The sequence below is a fragment of the Myripristis murdjan genome, chromosome 2 (genome assembly GCF_902150065.1).
Source record: "Myripristis murdjan chromosome 2, fMyrMur1.1, whole genome shotgun sequence".
NCBI classification, from domain to species: domain Eukaryota; kingdom Metazoa; phylum Chordata; class Actinopteri; order Holocentriformes; family Holocentridae; genus Myripristis; species Myripristis murdjan.
This window is the reverse complement of record NC_043981.1, coordinates 11,884,049-11,907,955: the sequence shown is the minus strand read 5'-3', so window position 1 is coordinate 11,907,955 and position 23,907 is coordinate 11,884,049. Positions and strand designations below refer to the sequence as shown.

Below are 23,907 nucleotides of genomic sequence, written 5' to 3'. Positions count from 1 at the left end.
CTTTAAGTGCGGGCCTTGGACTCATAAAACTTTTTCCTTTCATCCTGTCAAACGTTTGAAAGCCATTTGTCACTGATGTCTCCACAGTCTATCGCGGTTGGAGGAAGCAAGGAAGCACAAAAGGTACTTTCTTTAAAGTTGTCACGATAACCAGAGTTTATGTACGGCTTCAATAGTTGAGAAATATTGCATCTGTTACTGAATTGGAAATGTTTAACGCTTTCACTGAATTAAAGTGAATTTAAACAATGTCACATATAGTATGTGAAGTGGATGAGGATAAGGAGGAGAGGAAGATGAAGGAGAACAAGAGCTAAATCTAACCTGAATCAAACTAGTTGATAAAACTGGTACCAGGAATGAAATGTGGCACTATTCTGCATATCAAGACAGATAGCCAATTTGCATCAAAACCGCTGTTCCTGAGTTTCTACAAACCTGTCCAACTCGAGTGGTAACACCTTGTATGAGTTTTTTCTTTTTACTACAGTATCATATAAATGGCACTGGTATCAAAGTCATACACTAAATTCCTTTTCATACTGTCATCATTTAGGAAGTGATATGTGTCCGTGGATGAAAGTGAGTTTAGAGGTGAAATTTTAATGACAGCACATTGGAAACATCATTCATATAGGCCTAGTATTTACAACATATTCATTGACTATTTATGTTCTTTGGGGGTTTAAGACATTAGTCTATGCACAAAAGAAGACATTAGTTCATTTGGAAAAAGAAAAGTCTTCATATAGCCTACACATGAAAGCGCGCGCACGCACACACACACACACACACACACACACACACACACACACACGTATATATATAATGGGGCATTCATCAAGCTCAGGGAGGTGTTCTATTGTTACTGAGGACAGCAGTTAAAAAACTTTTACCCACATAGTTTCTCTCTGATAATCTCTGTGGAAGAGTGAAACTCTCACATTTGTTCTTTAATAAAACATGTTATGGCCCACTGTGAGAAGTGTGTAGGTAATGGTGATGGACATATATGGCCACTGCAGTGTCTTTGGAGCTTGCTATTAATAATCCTGATTGTCAAGAGAGGTTCCTAACAGGCCCTGGCTGCAGTTTATGATACCGTCTCCCTGCAATGCTTAGGGATTCAAGGCACACAGGATGAGGTAAGGCTTGTCGGCTCAGCAGCGTTGCATCACAGATGAACAGCAGAGTGCTTATGGCTTTAAGACTGAGCACTGAGGGGGTCCACCTGACGTGACGGTGCTAAAAAACAGCACGTGACTGATGACAACGCCGTGCCATCATCTAGCTTAAGACCCCATATCTCTTCGAGAGGGTAGCAGACATATAACACACACACACAGAGAGAGAGAGAGAGACACACACACACACACACACATAAACACACACACTTGGTGCAGCGCGCCTTCTGTCTAAACCACCCACTCCGAGTAGAGCAGAAATCCATTCATCGCGGGCATCGCCTCCGAGCAGCCATTTATGAAAAGGAGCTTTGAAAGCTCCAAGGCACCTCTGTGATTCACGCAGCAGCCACCGGTGTGTAGCCATTCACCATGTTCATACAGCGGCCATTTTCCCCTGACGTCATGCTAAGGGTGGCAAATGCTCAAGCGCTGTAATCAAAAAAGGATAATGTCGTACTGTTGTGTTCGAGGTTGCATAAAAAATGAGCATTTCACTACTTCCCGACTGATCAGCAACTGAGGAAAGTGTGGATAGTCAAAATTTAGAGGGACACCGGGCCATATTTCAAGATGAAACAACATATCGATCAGCTAATGTTAGCATTCAACCATTTCCTAACTAACACGACTGTTTGATAGTGTCACATGATATGACGGGAAAGGCATAAATTAATTATGAAGTATTGGCAAACATAATATATTTTTAAGTCCACTAGCTTGAAATATGAACCCATGTCACTACCCATTGTTTTTTTCAGTTGCTGATCAATTGGGAAACGGTGAAACAATAACATTTAGTCAGATTCCCTATGTTTGTAACATATAATACAACATTATCCTTTTGGTTACAGCATTTGAGCTTCCTATCCTGATCATGACGTCAGAGGAAAGTGGCCGCTGTGTGAATTTGGTCTATATCCACACTGTCAAATTATACCTTTCTGTAGTGTCGCTCACATGGCAACCTCTCATTGTAGGCTGCACTGTTGCCCTGGTGCGTGTCTGACATGCTATGATACATACTGTGGGATACACTAATTACAGCTTTGACTCAGATTGGATAATTATCTCTTTGCATCACACTGAGAAATAAGTGACAATGAAGACGAATGAAGAAAATGACTGCAGATAAATTAAATATTGTTTTCCCTTTAAATAGATCCTCTGCTCATGATCTTTACTGGCATGTTAATCAAGATTCCCAGGGATATCACTTACAAGATGCTGCTTACTGTGAGACAAGTTTCTATACAGGGGCACTGTCAATAAAAATATACTCTACATTAGGATTGATCCAGGGGGATGGGGATAAAGGGAGTTAATTTCATAAACAAATTAGAATAGTACTCACTTAACCCACTGAGGCTTGCTCATTCCCTTCATATAGTAATTAGGACCTATAAATTGCTTGTGGGAAAGAAATGCTTAGCCCTCATTTTTGTAATTAGCAAGTTTCTTTTTTTGATGATACTTAACAGGGAAAAGACATTTTTTTTTTAATTATTTTACTTTTTTTGCTATTTGGCTGCCATTACTTTTACCAGAGCTTTTCTTATTATTGGCTGCTGCATGTTATGTCATGAGATACATGAATTCGACTTTATTCTGCTGTTTAGAGTCACTTTTGATAAGGTTAGCATCTGCTTAATGCCGTTCTGCAAAACCTCAAGCGATGAGTTTACATGCATCAAATCCTGGCAGCCTTGAACTTTTAACGCTGTTTATCCTTGTCTTCATGCGCCAGCTTCGAAGAGAGTTGAATTCATTTTCCTCACCTATCAAGCTCCAAATCGGACATGGGGACGCAGTGCTCCCTCGACAAAGCCCTTGGCAAGGAGAGCAAACAAAGTAGGTATTTACTGCAGTCAACATACAGGCATGAGAACACAAAAAAAACTCATCCACCCAGACACAGCGCCCCAGTGCCAAGGAGCGTGAACCCTCTCTCCTGCCCAAAGACAACATAACTCTATCGCACTGTAAGGGCTAACAGGGAGAAACACTTGCAAGGTAAACAGTCATCCGCTGACTGCCGTTTCTCATCCTCGCCACATGTATTTTAAAATCTCTGAACCCCATCTATGTGTGTTTTTTGTGTGATGTTGGCAATGCCAGCTTTTACATATCCTGTCTCCGCTGTCAGCGCACCAACTTTTAGGAAATAATACATTTGCAATGCCAACCAATCATAGGAGACCTGGAAGTAAATCTAGTAGAAGAGTCAGCTTCATCGTGTGTGTGTGTGTGTTTCTATTTCATTTACCTGGGTTGGATGCCATGCCTGTGAAATTACCCCAAAAGCCAGTTTAATGTAAGAAAAGGGAATCTAATTGAGTCTTACTGCCTAGGCTCTGCAAATAAAGGACTACTGCAATTGCCAGCTGCCCTTTCATCATGATATAAACCTCTGAATAAGAGGCATTCTTAAACTGCAACCTCCTGGAACTGATCTGGGGTCTCAGATTCGAATTTCCCCCACCCCCTCAAATCTAAGAAAGATGCACGGGGAATACTAGCTTGTATATCTGGCATTAGCACCCCTTGCCTGGGCTTTACCCTCCCCTCTTCATCAGCGGCAAAACCCCCCTTCCCCCCGGACCCCCGCCTCCTCCGTCGGCCGAGGCTGAATGGTCAGAGTGATGACTGTGGTGTGTCTGTGGGTGGCACAGACACAGAGGGCCAGTCTTCCACCCCCTCGGCAGAATAGCGCTTCAGTTGTGGGCCCCTCCGTTCACCACTGTAACATTTGCATTTTGCCCTCAATGGACGCTCTATCCTCTGCCCTGCCAGAGACAGAGAGTGGCCGCCTATAGGCTGCAGCCGAAAGAAGAGCCATAAATGTCCTTGTAAAGGCGACTGGAAACAAGCCTTTATATTATGCCCCAGTGCTTCCAATCGCCTTTAATGGGAAGACTGGAGGCTTGGTCCTTATCCAAGATAGCTGCACTCAAAATGAACTATTTACGTTCCTACATTAACAATTCACACTGAGGGGACAATGTTGATGAATGAGTGCAGAAAGTGTGTGTATGTGTGTGTGTGTGTGTGTTTCTTGATTCAATCGCCTGTTCTCTAGCTGGGGAGAGAGGCTGCACAGGGTTTACATATCTGACCCCTTGTGATGGCTTCCAGATGCTAGCGCAGCGCTCAATGGTGTGATCAATAGGGCCAGGATAGGCAATATTGGAAGACCACAGTCCAAAAATCAAATACAATCAGAGAGGAAGAGTTTAGAAAGATGTGGACCCAGCACAAATGGGTATTGCTGAAAAAGAGCATGCATGCACAGTACACATTCGCTCGATATTTTTCAAGTGAGATACCCATACACGCAAGTGCAGCATGTCTCGTATGTTGCAGCGCCTGGGCTTGGATGGCTGTACCCTGCAGAGAAACTGTGACAAAGTCTTCTACCCCCCCCTTTATCCGATTGTCCTTCTCAGCGTGAGAGGAGGAGGGCCACTGTGAGAAACTGACACTAATTTTTCTGACATGAAGCCTGTGATATGTGTAATCCCCTTAGAGCATAGCCAAAGAACCTGTTGTATCCCCACTGACCAGCAAAGGGAGGCGGCAAGGCACGCTGTCTTTCTTCTTGCCTCGCAGTGTTTCCTCATATCTCTGTCTTGTCTTGTCTGTGTTCCATTAATATCCTTTACAATAACATGCTGCCATTCATGTTATGTCATTTGCATTGTTGCACTGTTGCATTGCTGCATGTCCTCTACTCGTGCACTAGTAGTTGGTCTTGCTTAGATGTGTGTAGCCATCCCCCATTACCTGGCAATTAGCCCCCAGTGAGAAAATTGTAAATAAAATGGAAATTAATCTTAAGAATTGATTGCAACTACACTTACAGGAAGAATACGCAACAACTATCAAAATAAGAGCCATTCTTGAACTGCAACATCGACTGGAACTGATCCCGCCTCTACATCTATAAAAAAAACAAACAAACATCAAAACACCCTTTGTTACATTTTCCTGCTTTATCCCTCTTCCTCTCATTTTTCTCTTTCGTATGTCTGTTCTGTTGACGTTTTTTTTATTTTGTTTAAACCCCCAATTCATTACATCTACTAATCCCACGCCCAAATTGATGGAAAACAGTTCTGATATTTGTTACCTTTTCCCATTTTATCCCTCTTCCTCTCATCATTGTCTCCTCTATGCCTGTTTGTTTGTATTAGATGATTTAATGTTTCACGCCAGTTCACTAAACCCTTTTACCTCCTGCTAGCACATAAATAAAACTTGATCTTAACCAGCGTTCCTGGTTAAGTTAAGGGTTAAACACATACCATCTGCCTTTCTTTCTCTCATTTCTCTCTGTTTTCTCGGTTTGCCTGCAGCGGTCCTGTCTCTCTTCCAGGGGCACTAATAGCTGGTTATGGGTCAGCCTATAACTGGCCATGGGGAAACCACTTCAATGAAAGCCTCCAGCTAAGATATGCCAACAGGACAGGCAGTCCTGTGCTCAGAAGGCCGCAAAAAGGCAGACCCACTGATCCCAGCAGCCAGCGGAGAGGGGAGGTGCTGGATGCACATGGACAGGGCTTCCCTTCATCCTCAAACAAGGAGAGTGCTCCTACTCAAGGATCCTGTTTTGTTTTTGGACTCTAATGGATCCGTTTGGACTAATGGATCCATTTGAAGTGGTGAGGCACCAGGACACCATAGGAAACACTGAAAATCCATTATGAAATGATAGCCAAGGGCTTTTTGCTTGCATTTGGGCTGGTAATGGAGAACAAGAAACAGTGACTTACAGGGGGTAAGGACAAGTTGTTTTAATGTAAAGCTGTAGATGCAACCTCTACCTCCCCTTCCCAACTGTATCCTCTACTATCCCCCTCTGTGACTGCACCACTCTCAGTTTGGTGTATCATGGTTTGATTACACATCTCCTCGTGCTGCACATACTGGCTAATAGATTACAGAACAATTAGTGATAATATGAGTGAATAAAAACAGGGTCTATCCTTAGTGCCAAACAGAGAGATCAGGTAATTTAAAAACAACAGTGTTACTTTCCTGTCTTGTCTCTCAACTCCTTCCCACCTAACACACAAAAATGCATGGGCACAGACACAGACGTACACACACCACACACATACACACACACAACTGTGTTGCCTCAGCAGTAATTAAGTGCCTTTGTTTCACCAGCCGTAATCCCACAGATGGAGGAGCAGCACTGTTGCTGACATGCCTGAGATTACTCGGGGAGGGAGGGAGGAAGACACAGAGAAAGAGAGATAAAGAGGGAGAGACAGAGAAAAAAAGAAAGACAGAGAGCGGGGCGGAGGAAGATAGATGGTGTTTTTTTCTTGCTTGTTTGCACTGGGACACTTGCATGGCAGGAACCCCTCTCCCACAGGCCCAAAAACAAACACTCACATCTCCATCTGAGGTGTGTATTGAGGCCTGTCTGCATTAAGCATGTGTTCCAACCAGTATCTTGAGCAACTAATTTGGTCCATTTATCTTCTTTTAATGAACACAAATTGTATGTTTTCAACGAGGTTTTCCATGAATGACACTGTTTCCTTGTTTGTCAATGCGGCAAAGTCTAAATATTTGCAGAATGTTGCATATCAGCTGACAATCACATGGTAGTGCTGATATCGTGCAGCACTGGTATCACACTTTTGCAAGCAATCCATACTGGGAGAAGTGAGTGCAGTCTGTCTAAACACAAAGCAATAGCTGGACTAGCTCTATTTATAAATGTTTCATGAAGGATGGGATGCTTGCATTGTTACTCTCAATACATGGCTCAATTCCTGTGTAAAAGAAACTGTGTGAGTACTTAAAAGTAGAGTAGGGTTTTCTGACACGACTTCACCTAGTGTACTACCAAGGTGCATGTAGAAGGGAGAAAGTGTACAGAGAATATGACCCTGACAAAGGCCACAAGCCAAAACGTGTTGCTCTATCAATGAAGTTGCTGTTTATGCTACAAGTGTTGCTGGAGGTTTTATCTCTGAGTACTTAAAAGTGAACGCTTTTATTCATCTTGACAGTGGCCTCCATCAGAAAACCTTGATTAAGTCCACTAAGATCAACAGAAAGGATCAAACTGTAAAAAACATAGACTACATTAAAATCAGTGATGGTATTTTTAACACAAGAGGCACTGTGTGTAGTGTAAAGAAGAAATGTAGAGAGTAGCAGGTCAACAGCTTCAACATTTCAACCTTTACCAGTCACCTGCATCATTTTACCAGCCTGGAATAGCAACATTTTCTGGATATGGACGAGGTCTATCGGCATTTGGCTAACAGCTGAGACTAACTTCCCACCTCTGTGTGTATGGGTGTGTGTGTGGGTGTGTGTGTGTGTGTGTCTGTTGCTGCTTTTTGGGGCGGTGATGGTCAAAGTGCCTCCACAAGATTGCTGTGAGGCACCTGCAGAGTCCTGCTGCTTGCTGCTAATCCAGCTGGAGGCCGGAGCCCTGCTTCAGTTAATCTGATCATCTGTGACCTGCTGAGACATGAAACCCACCCTCCAGAGCTCCTCTAATCTGCACACACACACACACACACACACACACACACACACACACACACACACACACACACACATGCACACATACACACACAGGGACACATAGACACTTCCAGTGCAGGCAGTTGGTAGGTACAAACAAACATGCGAATGAGTGCACTCATTCACTCACATGCATTTGCATTCAAGCAACTGTCTTTCTCCCATCTTCTCTCTCTCTCTCGCTCGCTCGCTCTCTCTCTCTCACACACACACACACACACACAACGTGAAGAAAGGTTCAGCTATGACAATGCCTCTCAGTCTGTTGACAGGTGAGTCAGGGCTAAAAGACTGAGGCATTAGCCTGCTTTCAACTAGCTGTCACTTCACTAGGCTGAGAAGTCTATTTCAAATAACTGAGAATCTGGCAGCTAAAAAGAAAATCAGCCTAAATCAGGGGGTTAGTGAGAGTACATACAACCTGAGGTACTGAGATGTGCATGCCAGGCGGTTCATAGGCTCTTGAGGCTCTGGTATTGTAGCAGTCTTACAGCCAACTGCAACTTCAACTTACTTGTTGACTGCTAGCTGCCATGCCAGTAAAAGATTTGATAAAAGTAGGCTACATGGTGTTGATGCCCTAGTTCGAAAAGATGCAACTGTGCCACAGACTCAAGGGTAAAAAGAGCGCTAGTATGCCTGATTTTTAACTGACAAATTTTACATTTGTTAACAAATATCTCAATTTCAATCACTCTACAGTGTTCAAAGCCATGACTACCCCTGTAACACTGCATAAGAAAAAAAGCGGACCAAACAATCAGAGATTATTAAAAATGCTAGCCTACATCTTCTCTCCCTGCTGCTTCAATCAACTGCGTGTCAGAGCATGTTGAGGAGTTGTGTAAATCCATAAAACAGATAAAGGAGGATAATGAGATGGAAGAGAGCGAGCAGATCTATTCATCAAAGCCCCGTTCTAACACACTCAGCAGACAGGGGCAGCAAAATTTCCAGCGCCATCCCCCCATAGTGCAGCACTGTTGCATGGCTGCCTGCTCTCTTTAGTTTGGAAATTAAAGCGTCAGTGGCTGTACAAAAAACAACTGGTATTGGTTCATAATTCAAACTACAGAGCAACTGGCAAGCCCTGATACTCTATGAAGAAGTCTAGAGTTTTATATAAACAGTGGCTTGTGAGAGTTCTTTTGGGTATATGCAACCAAAGGGGAAATAAGGGGTTGCCCTTGGCTGGATCCACATGTTGTTTTTTTGGTCGTGATGATGAGGCCTCTGAGGATGTTTTACTCCAGCAGGCCTGAAGAGACTCTGAGGGTGTCTGGAGACCAAAAAAAAAGTCCTCTTGAGGTATAGAACGCTGAGGAAGAGAGAGCTGACAGAGAGTCAAGCCTTGGGTTTGAGTAATACATGCCCCTTGGTCAAAGAGATGAGATATATAAGCCAGCCAGGGTATGATGACTCAAACACTTCACATCTGAAAATCTCTGGATGCAGGTAAACAAACAGGTTGACCACACCGCCCACCTCCCATCCATCTCATTACCCTTCTCCCATCTCTCTGTTTTCTCAAAGCCAAGCTAAGGCTTCATGGAAAATGAGGCCAAGAGAGAGTGACTAGCCAAGTGAATCCAAGTCAGAGGTACACAATGCAAACAGTGGAGGTGTGAGTATTTTTTCCAAGCGAGTCCAAGCGAATTTTAACTATAAGATGGCTATCCATTGTTTATTCATCAAAGATGAAATGTCTAAAAGGTTTTAATAAAAAACAAAAGGGGAAAATCACAGAAAAAAATACTCATTGCTGCTTGTGCTGGCTTTGCCTAAGCCGTGCAATCATAACATCCAAAGCTCATCCTACCATGGATGTTTTAATGGTGTGCAGCAGCGAGTGTGTTGCCGATTTATGCCCCCCACCAGTCCCACTTCTCTTTCCCTCTCATCCTCCTCTCTCTCCCTCATTCCTTTGCCCACCATGGGTTCACTCGACTCGGTGACGGTGTGCACTGCCAATTAGTGTTCCCCACCTGTCGCTGCGGGTCACTGGTGCAGGCATCTGCTGGGTGTGAAATTGGCCATCTCACTTTCGTCCACGAACTTTGCATGGCCCTCCTGTCGGCCAAAACACACACACACACACACGCACACACACAAACAGAGGCCCAAATCTGCTGCCTTGACCTGAAAATGACCTCAATGGCATGGCCACCCTGTGAGGTTGGGGAAAGGGGGAAGGGTGTGATACAAATAATAACTCTAACTTGGACTGGGTATTGAAAACCAATACGTACTAAAATGGTAGAGATTACCATCGAGATTCTTGGGGATTACAAAGTATCAAAAGGCATAGAAAAGCTTTTAAATGCTGTATTCTTAACAACAGAGGTCAAGTTTTATTCTTGTTTGTGGGTATCCGTACAGAGGAACTCAACTGAATGAGGGCTGATTGTATTTACAGAAGCAGATGGCATGCAGAAAAGTGGCATCAAAAAGAAGTATCATTGAAGAACCAGTATCAGATCTGAATTACCCTAGCTGGCCTTGATATCAAAACATTTACGGCAATACCTAGCTCTCCTTCTGAGTAGAGAGTTGCAAGCCTTTCATATACTGATACAAGAGTCACTTACACTGACTGCAAGGCTTTCATCCAGGCAAGCTCTATCAAATTATCCCAAATTGGAGCAGCTACAGTCTAGCCTATTAAGTCTGATGTTTCCAAAGAACACTGGACAATGGCCATGAATAAACTGTCTAGTGTATCTTTATGGGACTGACAACAGTATATTTTTAAGTGATCGAACAGTTGTTTAAGTGAGATCACAGACACACACCAACGTTAGCTAATTATTCTGTTTTTGCAAAGAGGTATGCAAAGAGGTATGCAACTAGAGTTACCGTAAGTCCAAGTGCGATCATGTCTCTCCATGTATCATGAGGGTATAGAATTAAAAGTTAGTGTGCAAGAAAGACAACACCAGCTTATTTTAAGGGAGGTGCTATTTTTGAGCCGGTGGTCTTATATTATTTTTGCTCATGAATATCTGCAGCACAGCAGACAGGATAGAGAGTGCCAATAAATTATGGCAGCTTCCACTTTTATTTTGCAGTCCATCACTGCAACTTGTCAAACCGGACTAGCACATGAGTTGGAACAAGAAAATTTGTAAGAGAAGCAGAGAGTTCAGGCTGACTCCGTTGTAATTCACTTAAGAGGACAGACCTGCATCAGTCACAAAGAATCCAACCAATTCTCATTATTTTAACACAGACAGATCTTTATATTGACACACTGCTGTTATATGATCTCAGGGCTGGCACACCTTCACATGAGATGCCATGGCAGGTCAGGTTCACAACAGCCTGTTTGACACAGACCAACATGCAGGCTGTCATTCAGAAAGAAAAAAAAATGTAGGGGAACCCATTATGGTGTAGGGCCTCTAAAGGTTGCAGTTCTGTCGCTTCATTAGGTGCAGCCAATTAGAAGATCTCTGTCTCATTATGCAGACTGGCCCATGGGAGCCAGCTGTGTCTGTCTATCTTACTGTTTGTTGCTCCGTAGGTGTGTGTGTGTGTGTGTGTGTGTGTGTGTGTGTGTGTGTGGTATAGTGCATATAGTGCAAGTCATTAAACCGTCTTGTAGATTTACTCATTTATTAACCATAGGAGAATTAAAAGAACCCTTGCGAAGCAGTCAGCACACTCACTGACCAGCGATTATGGGCTACAGCAATCCCCATATGTTACACTATAAAAGTTATAGAATGAACATACTGTACAGTACACATGTGAGATATCCTGATGACTTTTTCAGGAAAAAACACGAGGACTAAGATGTTTATTTGCAAGTTGTGATACAGAATTTGACATGTAGTGATTGTAGGCAGGATTTGACTGAAAAAAAGAGCAAAAGAAATGCTAGTCTGCATACAAATGAGAATAGGAGAGCTTGAGTCTGTCTAACTAAGATAGATCTGATGTTTGATGATGAGACTAACGATCAATAATTAATGAGACCAATACTAAAGGTCAAACACGCAGCAAGCCTCCTGCCTGACTCTCCATAGATCTGCCTTCAGATTTACTGCAGAGGTACTCTTAACAGCAACGCCTCTGCAGTAGTACGGGGGGGTCAAGTCCAGCTGGCTTAGAAATCATCAAATGTGAGAATGTTGTTGATTCTGCAGCACTGATTTCAGCCTGCTATTTTTTATGGGTAAAAAAAATACTGAGAGTGTAGTTTAACAGGACTGTGGCGGAGAGAGAGAGAAACAGAAAAAGGGAGAGAGAGGGAGAGAGAGGGAGAGGGAGAGAGAGAGAGGATGAGTCAGAGGTAGTGGGTGGATTGGGACCAGGTGAGACTTTGGTACAGCAGATGGGCAGATTTTCAGTGCTGAGTCTCACCGTCACATTGCAGGCAGCTCATTGAGTGATGATGACCTACTACGCAATCTGACATTTAAACAAACACTAAGGCCCTACCATATAGTTTTTTCTTTGTTTTGTTTTGTTTTACAGAAAATAAAGGGTGTGGGAATGGTATTTAAATTTAAAATTGAACCTGTCTGGCATTCTCAGAGCACTGCAGTGAGCAGAAAGACTGGAAGGCTCAGGTTCAAGTGCCCTATCAGCCTGCTGAAGGGTCCTTGAAATTCCAGTAGCTAGAGGAGAAGATTTCCTCCAAAAGATGATTGCAGATCTAACCACACATTAGTGGTGCCGGCATAGTAAAGATCATTTTATAAACCACTGAACAATGATCATATCATTGGCACAACCTGCAGTACTAGGTCAACAAATTGTAATCACATTCCTTTTGAATATAAAGCCATTTTAATGTTTTAAGTATGAAAATCTGAAAAGAAGAAATGTGTAGCTGAAATTTTGAGAGAAAAAATAAGCTGGATTTCATGTGGCCAAATATTGCTTGTTGAATGATGAGACAATATAACACTGTATTAACAATCAATGAATAACAAGAACACACATGTAGAACCCTTTAGGCCATAGCCTAATAGGCAACATAGATCTAATGCATTTAGTACACACTATCCAAAAGCCTGTGCAGTGTTTCCAACTCGCAGTTTACTTCACTTATAGTGCTCTTTATTCCTCTATTCAATCTATACATATTAGCATAAAGGCTATATTTTGGTAACACTGTTATTAATATTTCATGCATCAAGCTCAGAATTGTATCTTTGTTCAGGCAGGCAATTTCTTACACTATTTAGGTATAAGCCAATGAATCGTATTGCTAACTTGCTACTCAAAGATGAGCTTAACTGTATTACAATACTCTCATCTGTTCACCGCAAATGCAAAGCAAATACATCATACAGCTAATCTTCAACATATCATGTAGGCTATATCTCCAAATGTCCCTATCTATTTAGTTAGCGACAGGTAGTTGGGTGAGTAGCAGCTGTCTGTACAACATCATGTGCTGCCTCATAGATGCACTAAATTATAGTTCTGCAACATCCTTTCTGTATTTTACACCATAAAATCTTTGCTATTTGTATATTACCTCAACCTTAAAAATCAGGATTGATTGTCGGCTCAGTGCATCACAGCACTTGAAATAAATCTATGATCAAAATTTACTTGGTTGGCCGTTAATTTACCTGGGCGTGCTGCCCAAATATAATCAATATATGGAGCAATCTGCTCTACTGCACTGCACTCACATTCTGCCCTTTCACAAAAGCTAGTTGGGTGCTTTTACCAGGCTGTGGGCCTTTACTGAAAATAGAGGCTCTGGTTACAAAACAGAGCAGACATCTTAAAATATTTCCAATATCTAACCTGTTGCAATATGTATTTACTGACTTGTTGGACACAAATGTGTGCTTTCCTAAGAAAGAATGATACATCCTGAATTGCTGTATTTTTTGAGCTTTTCTAAGACTAGGGGCTACAGTTGGCTACTTCCAGGACTGCAACTAGACCCAGAGGGAGACACTGCACTGTGGAGACCATAGCAATCTCTCTCTCTCTCTGTCTCTTTCTCTCTCTCTCTGTCTTTCTCTCTCTCTCTCTCTCTCTCTCTCTCTCTCTCTCTCTCTCCCTCTCTCTCTCTCTTTTGCACACACACACACACACACATACACATACAGATGTGGGTCAGAGCAGTGGCCCAATTAAAATGTTAACATGTACTCTATCAAGCTCTCATTAACTGCAGCCCAGTACAATGCGTCCAACAGTGGAAAAAACTTTCTGACGTCTAGCCTAAAGAATTATCCATAGTTAGATCATGTTATATAAAGTTTAAGGTGAGAAAGTTACGTCACAGGAAGACAAATCAAGTACAAAAACAATAGTATCGCCAAATTAAAATGAGAACTATGTTCACTGCAACAAATTCAATTCTATTGTGTCCTATTCTGTGCTATTGTGGCTCATTTGAAGTTTAGTTTGGAGCTCTCATGGGGAAATTTGCACTGAGCTGTGAGCAAAGGTTAGGCTTGGGTCAGTGTTGTTTACATAAGTGCCAGGGCCTACAAGCTTTTCTTTTTGCTTCTAACAGGACTTTTCCATGCTGGACTCAAAAAAACACAACATACTTTTTATGTCCATCCTACAAAATAAAACTTGGCCATATGACATTCGCTCATGATGATGCCTCTGTTTTTTGGTTTAAACAGATTTGAGACTGTGCATTGAAACAACACAGACACACTTGCAAAATGGTAAAAAATAATCTGTTTGAGCTATGTTGTTATTAGGTTAAAATGCAAAGTCATTGCCTGATAAGTGTTTCCATTGTTCCCATAAACATTTATGGAAGTCACTTGCAGCTTAATAGTAAACAACACATTTATCACTGCGTCCCATTCAAATTACAAGGCTTTGCACTGTCTCTGAACCAGAACATCTCCTGGCATTGTTTGCCTGGCTGTCTCACACTGTAAACATGGCCAAAAATGTGAGGACTTGGGGAAAATGTAATGCTAACAACGTCAAAGAGAGGCTAGCTGTACACAAGAACTATCTAAATAAAAAATGTTAGAAAAAAGAGCATTGTTCATGTATGGTACAAAACATTGATCATAAGACTAAAACCTAGATCATAAGACTAAAGCAGTGAGTTGATCTGACTTCCTGTTTCTTCTATCTCACTTATCTCTGGCAACTTTTTTTCAAATTGGCTAGACTACAGGTATGGGGGGGCACTGGCGGGTGGGGGGTGAAATCGCGTGGATCAAATGAAATCTGGCAAGGTTTGAACTGTGAAGACAGGGACTGTGCATGCTTGCATCGGCGTACGAGGAGGCCCAGTTAAGGAATGGGTGGTGGTGGTGGGGGTCTTCTCGGGGCTCATCAAAGCGCGCCGCCCTGTGCTGCGGCCCCGTGTTAAGCTCAAGTCAGTGCCTTATTGTGTCTGTGAATGACCCCAGGGGAACACCAGCACCCGCTGCGCTGCATACATTCCCCTCCACATGTTTGCTCTGCCCAGGGTGTGGCCCAGTTTGAGAGGATTACGCTGAGGAATGCAGCCGAGCCCATCTTCTAAAACAAGGGCGCGGGGGCGGACTGAGGCCATGGACATAAAGTTCATGTTCACTGAAGCTTCCTAAAGATCCAAAAAATGCAAATACAATAAGCCCAGAAGTGAAATGCTAGAGTTAAATCAAGAGAAAACTCAAAATTTAAAAAAAGTTGTTTTTTGTATCTGTGAAGCTGGAGTTCCACTGTCTGGCTTCTGTCTGGACTGGTTGCCATGGGGTGACAGACTAACTTTGCGAGGTCAGAGGCACTTTCCCACTGAATCTTAATAACAACCTTTGATAATTGGTTTAAAAATCTTGCCCCGGTTCCCTGCCTGGCTGGACCTGTCACTGGCAGACAGGAAAGCCCTCCTCCCACCCCCTTTCCTTAGTTCTTTAGTCCCTCTGTTGATTCACTTGTTCTCCTTACTTCTATTATTCTCTCAGCCATAAAAATATTAACACCTTCTTTTTCTTTCCTCGCTCCCTTGCTTCTTCATTTCCTCGTTTCCTTTCAGGTCCCCTCCAAAAAAAAAAGTCCGGATTAAGATGTTCTTACCAAGTGAGAGAAAACCAGGGCACTTACCCCCAGGGGAGCCTGGTTGAGGCTGTGATGGAAACGAGAAAACACTGCACACACCTAAAAGCACCTACTATTGTTTCTCCAGCTTTACCACTTTCTCTTTGACTCCAACACCACCTTGATGAAACATGATAGCGCCAGGATGCACCAAACTGCACCCACCCCACTTTCCCCCGGATTGTTACTGAAGCTCACCGAGGTGTGGAGGTCACCTGGTAAAATCTGACCGGCCCAAAGAAGAGAGGGAGAAACACTAAACACATTATCAAAACTCTGAACTTCTGCGCCTATTGAAAAACCGACTCAGACACTACAGTATACAGAAAAACATTTGACAAACACACCAGAAAATAACTAGGGATATGATTCAAAATATACTACAATTGGTCCCCAAAAAAGGAGCGCAAAATACATATTTGCTCCTATATTTTTTTTCTTGAAATTATTCAAAGTAAGTACCTTCAGACGACTTTATGAACTGTTGAGTGTGCAGTTAATTTACTCCTTTACAGATTTAATTTCTACAGTACCTAAAACAAAAGTGCAGCTGTTCTATGGACACTACTTGACTGGCCCAAAAAGTATTTGTGCATGTGGATGACTTTCAACTGAATTACATTTTTGAGTAGCCAAAGCATATTTCTTTCTAAGTTACCTGCAGATACATAATGCAGCAGCATATAGGAAGAATGCTTTCCAGCGTCCAAAACATATCTGAACGTCATGTACCTGTAGAAATACATTTTGCTGCCAATTTATTTTGAAATATACAACTGGCTCTAGGCATGATTTTAAGTAATGCTATGTTAAAATCACTCTCTCCTAGATGTTTTTGTTTTACCCTTTGAGCTTCTTCTTTTGCTTTTAAAAAAAATCCTCCTGCTATATGTTTTTATTGTTAGGTGAGAGTATATCAAGTGGAAGCTACAAGAACATGTCACATTTGTGGAATGACAAGCAGTCAGGAGCCTAAATCGACTCCAACACTGTGAATGTAAATAGTCTCTACTGCAGTGGGAGGAACTAACCCAGTCAGCACGGACAGAGACGGAGACAGAGCACTAAAGAGAAAGAGCTGGAAAAGCAGAGAAATAAACAACAAAAGCCTACTGTCAGAGGCACGGCCAGTGTGACATCATCACATGACTGGTGTGATTGCATTTACTCATTTAAGACAGATATCCTTACTCATTCCCCAACCCCACCACCCCCATCCCCTTTCCACACCATGTGATGGTTTCCATGGCAACAGTGCAACAAGTATCTAAGATCTGAACAGCCACAAAAAAAAAAAAAAACATGCTCTGACCAACTACCATCAGCTGTGAAGCTGTTGGAAATGCATTGCTGCTTGCCTTCATTATCTGTGTCCTTCTGTGATGAATCATGGGAGAATTGCGGGAAAGGATTGTTCAGTCTGGTGACGGTTCAAAAACAAAAAGGTTTCACTAGAACTTACTACTTACATATCATTCAGATATGAAAAGGAGTCAGGCAGTCTGTATCCATCTTGCTTATTTCTCCTGAATACTCTATGGTAGTTGCAGCAAGTACTGCGTGACAGCTTCAGAGAAAAATGTGTGTTTTCATGGTAAAACCCTATACATCTATCACACATGTGACCTGTACGCTCATGGAACTGGAGCTGTAGAGTAGCCATTGATTGGGTTGTTAGCACAACCCTGTGGCTACCCTGCCCTTCATTTGATTATTCACTAGTGATATATTCCTTGTGTTGAAACGATCTCTCCAGTTATTCAAATGTTACTGAGCCATTTATTCAACTGGAATCTATCTGGGTCCTGACTAGCCACTAAAAAAGCCATTGTGGCTACATTTGGCTAATTTGCATGTAACTGCATAAGATAAAGCATGTACTAACCAACCCTCAGTCAGATGAATTGAAAAGGCACACAGACATACTGAAACAATTCCCTCAAACTTTTTTGATTCCTAGTAAAGAAAAGAGCTGAACTGTGACAGGGTCATTAACCAGCTTGGAAAATTGAAGGGGGATGACGGGAAAAAAGCTGGCATATGCCAACATTTCCCACAGATCCTGTCATTGACGTCACCATTGCCAAATTTAACTCTGTCTCTCAATGAAAATGAATGATACCTGGCTGGCCAACCAGAGTCTGCAAAACCAATGTGACTACAGCTTTAGCCAGAGAGACGAAGCAGCTTCTCCTATTTTGAGAGACGACAAATGTAGCGTAGACAGACTTCATTCTAAAGCCCACAGTGGAGAGCTGGGGGACAAAAAATAATCCCCTAGACATTACAGTATAGAAATGCTGAGAGCAGCGTGGCAGAGTCAGGACGCTGCCTGCTTTACAACAGTGGAAGGAGCTGCAAACAAAGCAGTGACAGCAATGATTCCTCATAGTCAGTCGGCCAATGCAAGGCACACCACGTGAAAACGCAAAGCCAGGCATTTTAGTTGCGGTTGCCTCCGCAGGTCACTCCTCTTCCGCAGATGACTGTTTATGCAAGATACACCAGCAGTCTGTGCTTGACTGCTCCCAGTCCACCCCTCCTGTCCTTTGCCCCTGAGTCAGTCTTGGCCCATGACAAGCCCTCTGGTCTGGTGACTGCCCAGCCTGTTGGAGCCTCAGACAGGAGCAATATGAAAGACTCACTTGTTCTCAAGGTCTCTTCAATACAGATGGATGCACAAACAAAAGTAAAGTTTTGATTATTCTTTCAGAATAAATCTTTTTCATATTTAATTTCTTGTTTGCCTGATTTGTTGGAGACGCCTGGGTGCAAAAGCGACGACAGCCGCCATTATCAACAGCCAAACTGACAACACTTTGTGAAACGTTTTAAATTAACACTGTCTTCTCCCCTGGTGATTTGGGATATGATGTTGCAGACTGATGGTCAGTTAGAGCTGTCTATAATTTGCACTGACTCATCTAAAAGTCCTGATTTTCTTCTACATGTTATGCGGGACAAACACTTGGTGAATCAGGGTTGTAGGACTGAATTCACTTATCTCTAGCTCTGCTCGACACAGCAACAGTCCACCTGAGCGAAGGGTTTCTTAATCTTTGGCTCAAGATTTCAAATTAAGCCAAAATACCTCGAAAATGCAATGAGTGAGCTGAGACATTAAAGAACTACAGCTCTAGGGGAGGTCAAGATGATGGAGTAACAGTCCAATACCATGTTTTCACCAGCTCAGTGTGAAAAACACCATGCAGATCAATCAAAATCCACACTGTTGTAGACAAGGTCACCTGCTGTTGTCTGACAAGTGCCACAACAGACTTATGCCTCCTACTCTACTCATCTCTTGAACATCATCTCTCGAATGTTTGTGAAAAGGACTGTTCTGATCGTTGGCCAAGTCACGGCTGGCCGCACACAGCCTTGGCGTGATAACCCTATCAGGTGAGAAGACCCGGCAAGACGATACGGGCGTAATGGGGTGGAAATCAGCCTGGCGTGGAGCGAAACACATTTCCTAATGCATAATAAAGCATTCATTCTCTCAGCCGTCACGAGGAAAGTCTTTGTGCGAGAGAGGGGGCAAGTTAAAAGTACAGAGAATCTTGTATTCTCATTCTGTCACTGGGCTGTATGGAGGAAGTGAGCGAGAGAGAGCAATGCAGACAGATCTGATTGGTCAATTTAGGCATTTAGCTGTTCCCCAAAGGATCTTACCACCACAGCAACAGTTTAAGATTAAATTCCTAGATGACCAACATCACAGGCCACTTATAGTAAGGGGTACAAGGATCAAAGCTGCGCCAACAGTTGTAACAAATATTCAAGAGTCCTCTGGATGCCACTGGGTCATGGATATATTAGGTAAAGCAAAGCAAGCCAAAAAAAAAAAAAATCTGTTTTTCTCCACATTAAGTTCTAGGTTCTAGGCAGTACTGCTGCTTCAGTAGGGAACGTACGGGCAGACTTTCCTTCAAACTCTAGGACAAAAAACACTGCACTCCAAAGGGGCTTATGAGCAGCAACTCCATTTTAATTACGCGCACATTCTCAGTGCAGATGACTCCTTAATGTTGTTCTGCTCACTGAAGATACAGGGTTTGTTTGCCCTGTACCCACTTTTATTGACTATCGTCTAAGTGAACGGCAACACCATAATGAGGTTTAGTGCTCCACTCGTTCCGTTTCCTCAGTCAGGGGTGACTGATCCGAGTTTTTGAGGAACAGCAAAATCATGTAATGGGCAGGGGATGAATGTCAGGGCTTCCCTTGCATGGCGCAGTAACAAATCGATCCCGATTGGAGTCAGCTGTTTGCTTATTAAGCCGTCACAGGGTCTGACACGGGCTGGCAGCTGGGAAAGAGTGTCACTCAATGGCTGACTGCCGAGCAATAACTCAACAAGGCTTACCATGAACTAAGTCCTCGCCAAGAAAACAGCTGAGAGCACCATAAATATGGCTCCTTTTCAGTCTGTTAAATAAATAAAAGAATACGAGCAACTGAGAGGCACATGTAATGAAGTGGGCTTTCACACACTCCAAAGGTTTTAATGGCTTTTAAGCTAACTAGTACTAAAAGTGAAAGTGGAGTGGAACTCGGCAGAGATGGCGTAGGATGAGCACCATGTGTTTCAGGAAGGAAGGGGCTGTGACTAGGTGATGCCCACATGTATATATGCTTGTTATATGCATGGGTGAGCTGCATAAACATTACACTGGAGGTGTAAGTCAAACCCCAATAGAATGGAGAAATGAATAAATAATTAACAAAAAAAAAAAAAAAAAAAAAAAGAGCTACGACAGTTTGGTTTACTTACTGGTATTAACAGGGCACCTGCACATTATTTCTAATCAATGATTTTCCTATGACATCACTAGACAACCAAACAAATGTTTGACAAATGTTTTTAAAATATTCCTTTCTTTAATATTTAATAACTGCTTATGTAACTTTGCTTGCCTTTAGACTTTAAATTTACAAAGTAAATTAGGTTATTATCCTTAAAGGTAACAACTTCTGGAAGCAGCCAAGCTTAACATTAAAATCTTAACTTGACAGAAATCTATGATGGTATGTATGAATTCCAGTAACATTTCATGGTCTACCACCATTGCTCTACTCACTGCATAACATTTCCAGGTTTTCCAAGACGATAAGGACCAAGTATTAAGTCAGTGAGTCACCGCTTGGAGTTAATCTAGTATATCTTTTGTCTCTGAACTTAGACATAACCTTGAAAAACATAAAAGACGCTCTCAATGCATTGCACTGCTGTATTTTCAAACTGCTGCTATAGCCCATACTTAACAAAGAAGCCAGACTCCTCGCTGTTCCAGTGTTCTGCTCTAGTTTCTTTGGCTATTCATCATTGTCACAGCTGTGTTTTTTTTCTTGTTTTTTTTTTTTTTTGTTCACAGCTTTGAAAATAACGGGGTGCTCTTCATTGCAGTCTTCTCATTTGCAGCATGTGGGGGCTTGTGTCAAGTAACCTTGTTATAATTGGTTAGCCTTTCAAAGTATCTGAGTCTTAAGCTAATATGAAATTTTGCCCATTCAGAAAGAGAAAAGTGCAATAAAAGGCATATTGAGTATGTAACAAATATAACACGTATGCAACTCCTGATATTAAGGGTAAAGTACAATAAACTATGCTGTTTTATTACATGATACTAGTACAGCATGGTTTTATGGCCACTATTGGATTATCGAATAAACCAAATGTATTCAATAAAGACTAATCAATCCAAAAGGAACCGAGATGCCTGACTGCAGTTTACAACTAAGCATCTTTCCCACATCTTGAAGTTATAGCACATAAACTACTCCTCCTGTTCATATAGTATTTTTCTACATTCCTTGTTTATAATGTTTATATTGCTCTTTGGTACTTATTATCTGTATATACTGTTTATAGTGTAAGTTATGCTTCATATCTTGCTATCCACTTTGCTGCTGTAATACGTGAAATTTCCCCACCGTGGGACTAATAAAGGAATATCTTATCTTATCTTATCTTATCTTGCATCTCTGGAAACTAAGGGTGACAAAACAAGCTGTGGCTGCTTTTGTTGTTGTTTGTTAGTTCTGCATGACAGCTGAAATGCACCCAGGAATAGAAACCCTGCGACGACTTAGGGCGATCAGATTTTCACCCACAAGTATAGATGATGGACAGGGTATGGTAACGTTAGAACGTGCCATATAAAAAAATCCAACTACACACACACACACACACACACACGCACATGCACACACACACACACACACACACACACACACACACACATGTATGCACACAGCACTCACACACACACATACACACATGCATGCACAAACACAAACACACGTACACACACACCTGTGGTGACACTGAACATGACAGGAGACCTCTTTGGCCTTTAGTTTCATAGGTCAGACTGGTCTGGTAGCAGACCTGACACACATGCTAATTTGAGCAGACAACCTACACCCACCGACCATTAGGAACCATTAGGAACCACAAGGCTGTAACATTTAACATCAGACGCTATGCCGGGACTGTAGCCATGTAAACTGATTGTTCAGATTCAGATTAGCTTTATGCCAAGTGGCAAGTTTAGAAGAATCTGAATACAAACACACAGTATTACAAAGCAGAACAGACACAGGATGGCTTCTTGAGCTGTCATCCCACACCAACACCTGTAAGCCAGGCCTTCATGAAAACAGAAGGTTTAGGATGAAGAAAAAATTATAATGTGTGTATCAAATATTTCAGTGTGTGATACAAAAGAAACAATTGGTAAATAGAATAGGATGATCTAGATTCAAAGAGAATAGAGGAGAAAAGAGGTGAGTCAAACTTTGTAAAGTCCCAACATGATACAGCAGTAACCCACTGTAGTCAGCAATCCTCACCTTTAGTGAGTCAAAACAGGCAATCACCCTCCCATTCTCCACCTGGCAGCTTTTGGGCGGGTGGGCAAATTTGCATTCCTCGTCACTGCGCGAACAAGTCCCCCTCTGAAACTGCCGGCACACTTCCAGGGTCAGCCATTTTGTGTCCCGTATCGAAGCAATGTTTAGAGCCATGTCAGCAGCACTGGCTGTGAGGCCGGGGTGGAGCGGAGCCACTTGGTTTAAGGAGGAGGCTATCCTCTGCGGAGCGTTTGAGAGTGTTCCAGTGAAAATCAGAAAACAACAAGACGACTAAAACTGATGGAACATGCAGCTAAAAATGATCTGCTTCGGGTCAGCGGAAGAGGGTTACCCTTGCGGACAGAGTGGTGGTAATGGACTGGCAAAGCCCCCGAGGCCGAAGCATGGGACTGCACTGCTGCCGTGGAGTCTGTCAGTCACAGAGCTTGTTGTTCATCAATCAGTTAGTCTCAGGTGCAGCCCTCTGACAAGGCAGAGGGGACATGCTCGGAAACAAGCTCTGCTGGTTGTACCTATGTCCCCGAAATGTCCTTTCTTTGACTGATGATAGCCGTGCAAGCCTGAATGCTGGGCAGCAATAGTAGCGCTATTTTGAGGTGCGATGGCACAGTTTAGGACAATACGAAGGTGGTGGCTTTCTATTTTCCTAATGTCCTCAGCGTTATGAGCTTTGGCACCTTGGCCACCAGTGCAGCAGTTCCACCTCTTCACTTAGGTTTTCTTCACACCGAGGCCAGGTCAAGACGACACGGGTTCAGGGGTGTTTGCCGCTGAGCTACGTCCTATCGCAGCTGTGTGCTGGAACGTCTGGAGCTCTGTAGAAACGCCCAGGGACCTTCAAGTAAGGGTGTTGTCTGACAAGGCACTTTCTGTCAGTGATCTGAAATTGGAAAGAGAGAGAGGGACAGAGAGAGGCACAGACAGAGAGGTTATTTTCAGAGTGAGAAAACAGCTTGCTAAATATGACGGGCAACAATTTATCTAACAGGCTTCAACAGGCGTTAACAGTGTTTGTGTATGCGTGTCAATCTGAATTTGTGTACATCTCTTAGACTGCCCCAAAGGGGTGCTGGCTCAAAAGGGTACAAGGCTGATGAGCCAGAGAAAAGGCAGTTGTGAGGTTATTCAGAAGCCACTTGGGTTTAAGTCCCCCAATCATTGCCTGTGTACCATTGTGCGGGTGACTACAAGCCCTCTGGCTCTCCGGCATGTTGCATACAAAGCGGTGAATGGCAACAGCCTCTGTGCTATGAGA

At 42.7% G+C, this 23,907-nt stretch overlaps 1 protein-coding gene across 9 annotated transcripts in view; it reads right to left on the bottom strand.

Annotated features, from left to right (window-relative positions):
• Positions 1 to 23,907, bottom strand: part of LOC115371867 (muscleblind-like protein 2a) — a 57,516-nt gene that overhangs the window by 23,176 nt on the left and 10,433 nt on the right. For all 9 annotated transcript variants that reach the window (XM_030069449.1, XM_030069491.1, XM_030069509.1 and 6 more), the window contains exon 2: positions 22,632 to 23,532. In XM_030069449.1, the coding sequence (XP_029925309.1) occupies positions 22,632 to 22,805 (174 nt within the window). In that variant the 5' untranslated portion in view covers positions 22,806 to 23,532. The remainder of the gene's footprint in view (positions 1 to 22,631; positions 23,533 to 23,907) is intronic.